The 11554-nt window shown below is 26.7% G+C and overlaps 1 protein-coding gene and 1 long non-coding RNA gene across 2 annotated transcripts; both read left to right on the top strand.

The window, feature by feature from the left end:
- Positions 1-2841: 2841 nt before the first annotated feature.
- LOC142645935 (uncharacterized) lies at positions 2842-6615 on the top strand. Its single transcript, XR_012846957.1, has 3 exons — positions 2842-3344; positions 4985-5964; positions 6038-6615. It is a non-coding gene; the product is annotated as an uncharacterized LOC142645935 (long non-coding RNA).
- A 688-nt stretch (positions 6616-7303) lies between these two features.
- Positions 7304-10114, top strand: LOC113789753 (ras-related protein Rab-30-like). Its single transcript, XM_027339331.2, has 5 exons — positions 7304-8360; positions 8580-8667; positions 8949-9146; positions 9320-9493; positions 9552-10114. The coding sequence occupies exons 3-5, from the start codon at positions 8990-8992 to the stop codon at positions 9935-9937; spliced, it is 717 nt and encodes a 238-aa protein (XP_027195132.1). The 5' UTR covers positions 7304-8360; positions 8580-8667; positions 8949-8989; the 3' UTR covers positions 9938-10114.
- Positions 10115-11554: the final 1440 nt, after the last annotated feature.

Genomic DNA, 11554 nt, shown 5'->3' with positions numbered 1-11554 from the left:
TACAACACGCGCTCTTGTTAAAAATTTAATAAGTAAAAATAAAATAAAGTTTCCAATGTCCAGCCAGATGGACAACGTGCGCGACTATTGTATATGTATATAAAACCATAGTATAGTTCCTGGTCATTTGAAACTTTGTTTATTTACATAATATATATATTTTCTTCAATATCTACTTTCGTCGGTTACTCTATTTTATTTATTGTCATTTGACGGGATTATTTTTGGAACAAAACAAAAAAATTTTGAATAACATTGACCAACATGATAGAAGAAGAAAAGAACAGAAAATATATTCAAGTATTTTGACATTATATCATATTGGTGTGATAATCTCAAAATACTTGGAGTTTTTTGGTTTTTTATCCGAAAACAAAAAATTCAATTTTATTCAAATTGAATTTCAATCATTTTGATTTCAATTATTTGCGCACAATCAAATCGATTAATTGGGCAAAAAACAATCGATTATTATCAATCGAAAATGAAACTTAAAAAATAAAAAAAAAAAATAAAAAAATAAAATAAAAATTTCATGCGTGTGCGATTCTTTTCCATCAAAGAATAATGATGATGATTCTGTCCATTTCATGACGGCCGCTATATACACATAACCGGGACATACATTGTGTTCGACACAACCAATCATCGTTTTTTTCGGATGATGGTGAACGAAAAAAAAAATACAATTTTCGAAATCATTCGGGTATTATAAAATATCGAATCGAATAAAATCAAAAAAAAAGAAAAAGAAAAAATTCTGTAAAATTCTGAACCTATAACATACAGAAAACTCAAAAAAATAAAAGTTTCAAATGTTGAAAATTTTTTTGATGCTGTAACAGTGTATGTGTTCGCCACTACATTGCCATTTGAGAATCGTGCACAGTCGCTTTTTTTTCATTCTACTGGAATATTTGTATTTAAAAAAAAAATGTGAAAATCAAATAGTGAATTTACCCGGGTTTGACACACATCAGTTCATATGATGATGCTACTACTACTACTACTATTCACTAACCTCGGTTATTGTTTTTTTTTTGTTTGTTTGAAACTTTTCAAACTTTTTCATCATTATTTGAAACTCTATATAAAATCAAAAAAAAAAAAAAAACGAAAAAAAGAATTGATGTTTGGTTGCATTCAAGTTTCTATTTTCTATTTTATATGATAATGTCTACTTCTATGTTGTTTGTATCAAAATAAATAGATCTGAATGAATGAAGATTCTGAACGTTTCTTTTTTTTCTAGAAACAACATCAGCAGCAAAGAAAAAAAAGCAAGAATTTTCAGAAAAATTTTCAATGAATGACGCGTGTGTGTGTATGTCAATGTATTGAATTGAATTGGAGAAAAACTTTTTTTTTTTAGTTTAACACATTTCTTTTCTAGTTTGTTTGTTCAATATATAATTCTATAAAGTTTTACCAATTCTTCATCATCATCAACAACAACAACATTTTCGTTTGTGAAATGTCAATAGATTTTTGACATTTTGTAAACCTAACCAACGAAAACAAAAAATTAATGTTTTTTTATATGAATCAAATACGGGTACGGGAATTGAAGGAATGAAAAATAAATTGAAACTAAAAAAAAACAACATAAAATATCCGGCCATCTTCTTCATCATATCCGGACATAGGAATACCCGGACAATAACATTTCAAAAAAAAAATAATTAATTTCTCTTTCTGTTGTTTCAATTTATCGAAAATAAAAACAAGAATTTTGTTTTTGTTTCTCATATTACCTTTATATATGTGGGGAGCGATGGAAAAATTTTTTTTGTTGGTTTTAATTTTCTTCGAAAAAAACAAAATAACCAGAATCTTTTTTCTTTTTTGATTGGATTTTTCCATTTCCTTGTTGTTCCATTTTATGTTGGCCATCTGGTGTATATTTCGAAATTCTACATTACATAATTCTTTTTTGAGGAATAAAATTACAGAGAAAATTTTCTCTCTCTCTCTCTCCAACCAAACGAACCGTAAAAGTATTTCAACCAGAATTGAAGAAAATTGGCTAGGAGAAATTTTTTTTATTTTATTTTGTCTGGATTCGTTTGTTGTTGTCGTCGTTGTTGTTCTATCAGCTATTATTCTTGATTTTAGTTGGAATAAAATTCTGATCAATTTTCAAAATTGAAAATTGAAAATTGGTTGTGTGTGTGTGTGAGTGTGTTTGGTCAACCGAATGATCAAAACGATAAAATAAAATGACCTTTTTCTTCAATGGATTCTTTTAAACGACAAAAGAAATGAAATAACGAAAATACCAAAGGGACCAATACTTGATTGATTGATTGAAAAAAAATTGGCTTAAATATTTAAATGGTTTTTCAATGGATTTTTTTCCCAGAGAAAAATTATCATATGAATAAAACAAAACGACAAAAAAAAACTGAACAATTCACACACACACACAATTCATCCATTTCACGCCCCAAAATAAATCATATCTGGATTCAGAAAAATTATTATTGTTGTTGTTGTTGTTGTTTTCATTAACGTAATTATCGTAAATTGAAATAAAAAAAACAAACAAAAAATAAATAATTTCTATTTGTTCCAATCGACAAATTTCATTTTAATTTTTCTTTTCTTTTTTGTTTATATTTTTACAATTGCTAAATCAATTGTAAATCAAATTGCAACACTATGTGTTTTTTTTCTATTGAAAAAAAACAGCTGCATTTTGTCCAGTTTTCCGAACATAAAATGAAAAAAGTTTGAATAGACCCTAAGGTCCAGTATGTGAGTGTAAATTATAATAATAATAATGGTTATTGGAAACAAAAAACTACGCGTGCCAAACCATAGGTCAGTCAGTAAGTTTTCACATATATATCGACCATTTTGATTAAAAAATTGATTCAACTGACCGATTGGACTGACTGACTGACCGATCGACCGACCAACAAAAAGCGTGTCTGCTTGGATTTTTTTTTCTTCACATTTCATTTCATTGAATTAAAATTGAAATTTTTTTTCATACATTGTTGTTGTCGTTGTCCATATCTGCTTGACCATGGGTCATTTTCCGATTGGCAAAAATTGAAAAAAGAAATATAAATCCAATTCAAATGTTTTATTTTCAAGCTTGTTATCCTTATTATTTCAATAAAATGTTGACCACCATATTTTTTTATGATATCATTATCTATCTGTGTGTGTGTGTATGTGATGTTTTTAATAAAATAACGGGTATAGATAAAATTTGTCGCTAGTTACCAATCATCATCACCATCATTATAATCATCATCATCATCATCAATTACACACACACAGAGAGTGACACAATCCAACGATTCTACAGTGGCCATTAACAATGATAATAATAGGTTTGTTGCAAACAAAACAACAATCTAAAGAATTTTGGATTCTGTGAATGAATTATGTCACATTTACCAATGAACAAAAATCAAACGACCAAAATAGATAGATAGAAATGAAAAACTTTTCCAAATCAATATGATATGAAATTGAATATTGTATATTTTCATTTTGATAACCCCCACCAGAAAGAAAAATAAGATATAAAAATCATTCATAAAGAATATTATTATCATTATTTCATCACCATACCATATGATGATAATAATAATAATTTTGTTTGGTTTTCACTGAGAAATATCCATTATATCGATTATCATTAGTGTGTGTGTGCATCATTTGTATTTGTTTCTTGTTTCGAATATCAAATGACATTCTTCTTCTTCTTCTTCTTTTTTCATTACCGAAAAAATGATCGTGATAATGATTGTGATTATCATCATCATCATCATTTGAGCCTGAAAAAAATAATGATGAAGACATTTTCATGTTTTTTAATACAATTTGTTTGTTTTCGGTTCTGGAGAGACAAAACAAAAAATAAAGGTTTCTCCGGTTATTTATTTCATCAAATATCTGGCTAATAAGTTGAAACAATTCTATCGAATGAATCAAACAAACAAACAAACGTTATTTGTGTGTTTTAAATTTCATCAATATTTTTGAATCAATCAATGATGATGATGATCAAGTATTCATTGCTCGATTCTAATTTATATTTTATCTAAATGAATGTGTGAATAGAATTTTATATTCACTATGTGTGTGTAATTTATATGTTTATCGAATGATTATCATTCAAATAAGATTATTTTCAAATGAGAAAATAAAAATTGAGAAAATGAAAATCATCATCATCATCATCATCTTGATCGGCAATTCAATCCAAATTGACTTGCAAAAAAATAAAATAAAATTGTAGGAATCACAAGGGAACAACAACAACAACGAAAACTTTTCAACGAAATTGAAAATTAAAAATCATCCGAAAAAATGATGAAAAAGATTCTGGACAATTCCAAATTCAAGTTTTAAATTAGGGTCACGAAATACAAGTTAGGACAAAAATTTTGATGAACATTCTACAATAACGACAACAACAAAAACGACAAAAAAAACATCGCCTGTTTAAGATTAGTTGATTGATTTTGAACAATTTCATTTCATTATTATAGGATTTAAAAAAAATGAAATGAAATGAAATTTTCAGTTTTCTATGTTTAAATTTCAAATATAAATCCTCTATTGACACAAACAAACGATGTTCATAATAATGATGATGATGATGATGAAAAAAAAATAATGACCTGATATGTTATGAGAACAAGTCCATAGTGTACCCAAACACATCCTGCTGCGTTTTTTTTTTTTTTTGTTATTATTCGTTCCAATTGGAACGTACCAAATCAAAACTATAGCTTCGTGTGTGTATGTGTGTGTGTTTGTATATCTGTATCTATAGATGAGCTACATAGTGAGAGAAGGAGAGAAAAAGAGGATGCGGCCCCATCATTTTAATGCTGTTGTTTTGTTTGTTGTTATTTGTTTAAAATTTATCCAATAAAAATTGAATGTTTTTTTAAAAAAATTTTAAATTAAATTTGAAATTTTTTCCCTTCTTCCATTGCTCCGCCTTTTTTTAATTCAGAGATTCATTTCGGAAATAGCTGAAGAATTTTGCAATTTTCTTTTTGCTTTCAATCAAAAATTGGTTTTTCGAAAAAATTTTTCGAATTGAATTGAAAAAAAAACCGTAAGCCATCAATAATGCGCATCAAACATTCAACTTACAGGACATCACCATCAAAAGCAGCAGCAACAACAAGAAGAGGAAGAGTGCCAAAGAACATTGTCATAATTCAATTGAAACGAAATTCAACTCAAAAATATCCCAAAAGAAAAATTTCATTTTTTTTTATTTGATGGAGAAAATTCTGCGACTGCCTGAAATTTTATTTTTATTTTCATGAAATGTTTAACAATGAAAAAACTGAAAAAACTAAATAAAAAAAATTGCAAAAAATTTGATGTAAAAGCATCATTCGAACACAAAAAAAAACTAAACTAAACCAAACCAAACGAATGGCCAGGCCCCTTTTCACTATGATGATGATGATGTTCTATGTGTTAGGCGTCTGCTGCTTCTTTTGCTGATGCTATTATGTAATGTAATAGGAAATGCGTGGTTTGCACCAGAAAAAAATATAGCGTGTGTGTGTGTGTTGTGTTGAGAATCCTACATTTTTTATTTTCTTTGGTTTTTTTTGAAAATTTTTTTACTTTTTTTTTATTGAAAAAAAAAATCCAAAATTTTTTTATTATTATCATCATCGTCATTTGTGATTCTGGATGATTTTGGAATGGTCATCATCAGTTATTTTTTTCTGTTATTCATTCATCAAACTTGTTGAAATGTTTGAAAATTGTTTACCGGAATTGAATCGATAATAAGTGTAGGCGTATTGATGATGATGATGTTTGGCGCCAAAGTATTTTTTTTTTTTTAATTTACTGAAGAAAAATATGATTTATTCAAGTGTTGTTTTCACTGTTTACTTTTGAATTTTCTTTGAATTTTTTCTTTTAAAAACAATGAAAAAGAAAAAAAAGCGACAATTGAATTAACGGGTAAGTTTAATTAATTTAATTGTAAATTCCTTTGCTAAAAATTCTAATGAAAAAATTTTATAAATTTTCATAGTTTGATGTCATCATCATCATCATCGATGAATCTTTGATCTTCGAGATCTGTGTACAGCTGTAAATATTTCCAAAAATCATCATCATGTGATTGCATCCATTTATTAATGCATCTGTAAATAGAAGAAAAAACTTTTCTTTTTTTTGAAAATTTGTTTGACAAATAAATACGGACCAACGAATTATGTAAACCGAATAAATTACCCACAAATCAAGCCTAATGAGCGCGATATCAAAAAAACTAAACTAAACTAAATTTTAATTTTAACTTCGAATTAAATAATAGACAACAACGACAAACAAAACAAACAAAACTAAAACAATGAAAAATTACACAATAGTTAATGAGATTTTTTCTTCAAAACTTTCTTTTCTGTATACAAAACACACACACACACCTACACATACACGGACACTTTTCACAGAATTTCTGTTTTCTCACACTGATTGTAATCTTTATTATTTTTTTTGGATTCAGATTATAATCTGTTTCTGTTTTAATTTCTTTTGATTTTTAAAATATAAAATATTCAAATCAATGTAAATAACTTATTGAGATGATTAAAATAGTTTTTTTTCCCTGAAAAAAAAAATTTCATTTGAATTCATTCGAAACAATCTGAAACAAAAAAAAATTCAATTTTCATAAATTCTTTTGAAAATCTGCTTTTTTAACGCCATCTCTTGAACTAAAATAAGAACAAAACAAATTCGAACATTAAAAACTTTGGACTTTTGATCAATAGATGGCGGTAAATTATTTTTCATTTTTTATATTTGATAAAATTCAAAAATAATTTTTCAATTCAAAACAATGTACCGTAACAAACAAAAACCAAGAAACAATTCAACAAAAATTGTCATTTTATTCAGGAACAAAAACAACAACAACAACAATGATGCGAATAGAGAGAGAGAGAGAGAGAGAGAGAGAGAGAGAAAGAGAGAAACGAAAAAAAAGAACGAAATCCAAAAAGAGTATAGCAGAAACCTGTTGTTGTAACCATTATATTTATGTAACGATGATTGCCATAAACATCAACAACAACAACAACAATAAACAATCATTATAAATAACAACAACAACAACAACATAGACAATGATGATTTTTTTTCCATATTTAATGGACACAATGACGATAATCATCATCATCATCACGAAAATGAATAATAATAATGATGATGATGATAGTAGTAGCATAGTGTATTGAATATATTCAACAACAACAACAACAACCATTTGAAGTTGAAATGATCATTTTTTTTATATGTCTTCTTTTTTTTCTTCAAGAATGAAAATGGTTAAAGTTATTAAATGAATGGTTTATATTTCATATTGATGATATTTATTTGATGATTCGTTTTACCATTATTATTATTATTATCATCAACATCATTGTGGTAAGTTGAATGAAAAAGATCCAGAAAGCTGTTCCATCATCATGATGATCATCAAATGAAAAAGTTCTAGTAGCGAAATGTAGCGAAGTGTTTTACTTTAGCCTTCAATATTTTTTATTTTTCATTTCTGCCATTCAATCTTCTCACTTTCATTTCTCTACATCACATTACCACTATTATCAATCAGGAAAAAATATCTTTTTTTCGTTGTTGTTGTTGCTGAATTCACATCTCAATTGTTATCCAGTGCGTTGTTGTTGTTTTGGGATCCAAATTTGGAACTGAGAAACAGAAAAAATCCTTCTGTGTGACGACAGGAGAAAAAAAAAGTATCTCAGATTAAAAGTGACAAACGCAGTTTTTAGTGCAACAAAAAAAAATCTGATTATAACAACAATAAACATTTTATATATAACCCAGATCCTGATGACAATCAAAGAGAAAAAGAGAAAAATCAACACCATGGTTCAAATAGTTAATCAAACCAACCATTGAATCATCATCATTTTTCTCAAAAATATTTTTGATCTTTCTCTTTTTTTTTGGTATTCAACTCCATAATTATCATCATCATTCAACAACAAAAAAAAAAAAAAAATCAATCGAACCATGACAGAAAACAAAAATGAAAAATAACAATTTTTCATAACTTGAAATTTCAGAAAAATGAAAACATTTCAATCGAAAAAATAAATCGACATCGATCAATCAATCAAACGATGATCAAATGAACTTATTTGGACGAATGTTGTAAAAATCAAAAAAAAACTGGTTCAAATCAAATTCAACTTTTCTTTTGTTTTGTGTGTGATGTGCATTTTTGACAAACAAAAAAAAAGTTACTCATCAATCAAACATCTGGTTTGGTTCATTTGTTTTCCACTAAGTTTTTCTGGAACAAATGTATTGAAACAAAAGAAAAGGTAATTAGTTTGCACCTGTAGTTGAAAAACAGAGAAAAAAAAACAATATAGTCATTCAGCCAACCAAAACCAGAAAAAAAAAGAGTGACAAAACTTGACATTTTCTATAAATGAATAATATTGTTATTCAATTCTTCCATATACGATAAACGAAAAAAGATAAGAAACGAAAAACAAACAACGAAATTATCAAATTTTATTTTCGTTTATTTCTTAAAGGTGTGGTTTTTGTGTATCACAAGTTTTGTTTTTGTTTGTTTGTTTGTAAAGTGTTCCAAGATCCAAACATCAACACCAAATATTGAAGGTAAGTTTTTTTTTCATTCGTAAAAAAATTTTCAACCATAAACTGTTCTGCGCGGTAGATTTTGAAACAGGAAATTTTTTTTTTGTACGGAAAAAAATTGCTGTAAAATCATTGTTTTATTGGTTGGTTAGTGTTTACCTGACAACAGCAGCAGCAGCTCAACATTATCAATCAAATTTAATCTGCGTTTTAAATTTTTTTTTCTTCTGATTTTGATTCTATAGAAAAAAAAACAAAATAATTGTCATTTTTACTCTTTCTCTCTCTCTGTCCGTTCATAGGATTGATTTTGAATACAAATTGAAAACAACAACAAACAACGATGGAAGATCAAACATTTTTATTCAAAGTTATTTTGATTGGAAATTCTGGTGTTGGTAAAACTTGTTTAGCTAGACGATTTATACAAGGTGAATTTCCTGTTAATAAAGGTGCAACAATTGGTGTTGATTTTATGATTAAACCTATGATGGTTAATGGTAAGTTTGTTTTTTGTTTTGCTGTTAAATTATCCTCCTACAAAAATATCTCGATTACCTTCATTAATGAATAATTTACAAATGTAAATCATTTTCTTTTGATATTAATGTCTATTTATTGTTTTTTTTCCTTTTTTGGACTAATTTATTTCAATTTTTTATTTGTTTCAAAGGCATACGTGTTAATTTACAGTTATGGGATACAGCAGGTCAAGAACGTTTTCGTGCTATAACACAATCATATTATCGTAGTGCACATTGTTTAGTACTTGTTTATGATATATCATCACAACCATCATTTGATTCATTACAACAATGGTGTCGTGATATTGAAAATTATACTACCTGTATGTTGTTTTTATTGCTGTTTTTATTTATAATCAAAATCATAAAATTTTATTTTAGCATCACTAGATGGAGGTACAAATGTCTTACAAGTTTTAGTTGGTAATAAATGCGATAAAGAATCGGAAATACCAACAAAAGTTGGTGAACAATTTGCACAAAATCATAATTTCGATATGTTTATGGAAACATCAGCATTACAATTAAATAATGTTAATCAATTATTTCAGGATATTGCACAACGTTTAGTTGAACGTAAATTATTAACAATGCCATCAACAATTGATAATAATAATACAAATAATCATATCAATGGTAATACATCATCATCATCATCATCACCATCAAATATGACAAATGGATCGTTTAATATTGGTACATTTCGTTTACAGAATATATCACCAACCATACAAAGAATACGAACAAATTGTTGTTCATTTAATTGATATTCCTGTATATTACAAAAATTTCTAGTTAATTTTTTTTTTGAATTACTATAAATATTTTATCATTGTTAATTGATTGATGGTGTTGTTATTGTTGTTGTTGTTTTTTGTTGTTGTTGTTTATATAATATGTCCAAAAGAAAAAAAAATCAAATTAATAAAATCTGTATCATTTTATTTACAACATATAATAGTAATTATTTTTTATCAAACTTTCCATCGATTCACATAGGAATTTAGAGTAAAAAATTTCACTTCTCGAATTGCAATTTATTTTTCCTTTCTTCTATCGACTATCACACTTTATCAAACTGAGGTTGTGAAACTTTTTTTTTGTTTTGTTTCCAAGATTCAAGAAATCCTTTATGGTCATTTCGTTTTTTCGGTCCTAGTTGGATAAAGTTTTCTTCCCCAAATGATGAAATCGAGAAAAAAAAATACAGATGTAATCTAAATCTTAATTCCAAATGATTTATATACACACGCAAAACGATTTTATATAAACATCAAAACTCTTGCACATTGGTAATAATAATGATCAGGTTTTATCAGGAAAGAAAAAAAAATTTTTCTTTCAAAATTCAATTCAATTAGTTGACATTTACTGATATAATGTGCAGGAAGAAAAAATAAATAAATTTTCGGTTGAATAGGGAGAATGATTGTCATTGAAAAGCAAAAAAGAAAAAAAAATAATAATGATAAGAATGATAATTGTGTAATCAATCGTCAGGAATAACATTTTTCCGGTTATTTCTTATTTTTTCGATACATTTTGTGTGTGTGTGTGTATAATAAAACCGTGAACGGAAACAAAATCTAAATTGAAATTTTGAAACACACGCACACACACACACAATAGAATAGAATCATCACCCTCATCGATTCAATGACAAACGACAAAAGTGAAATGAATGTAATGAAAATATCAAATTACATTCATTGAGATTCTCTATGATGATGATGATGATATTTTTTTAAGTATAAAATAATGACGATAAACAACAACAACAACAACAAGATGGAATCCGAATAGGAAAAAAAAAAGAAACTTTTTCAATTCAAGAATATGAATCAAATATGAAAAGTTTTTCACTATTTTTTTTTCATATATCCAAGTTGTCAACCGATTCATTTAACATGACTCAATCCATTTTGTCATTTACCAAACCATTTCATAAAAATTAATGATAATAATTATTTCAATAAACAAACTCTATAGATAAAATTAACCAAAAAACAACAAACTACTAATAATAAAATACTTCATCAAAAGTCATTTAGTTACTAATTTTTACATCATCATCATTATTATTATTATTATGGCATACTTGAAAATAAAAAACAAAACAAAAAAACAAACGATAATTATCTGTTCAATGAGACATATGATGATGATTAGGATGTTTCAAACAACAACAACCAGAAAAAAAATGTTCATTTTTTTCAAGTGTTTGATGTTTCGTTCGTTCGTTCGATGATGTTGTTGATTATATTGTGAAACAACAACAACAACAACAACATTTTTACTTTACCACATTTATTTATAGAATAATAATAATTTTAAAAACTACAGACAGCGCGGAAAAATAAACGAAAAAATTTTTTTTTTTTTTT

The sequence above is a fragment of the Dermatophagoides pteronyssinus genome, unplaced genomic scaffold, assembly GCF_027571235.1.
Source record: "Dermatophagoides pteronyssinus isolate colony J.1.1.1.1 unplaced genomic scaffold, Derpt_VIB-CSIC_2022.12 sq0030, whole genome shotgun sequence".
NCBI lineage: Eukaryota > Metazoa > Arthropoda > Arachnida > Sarcoptiformes > Pyroglyphidae > Dermatophagoides > Dermatophagoides pteronyssinus.
The sequence above is the reverse complement of the archived record's forward strand: the minus strand, read 5'-3'. Positions and strand labels throughout refer to the sequence as shown.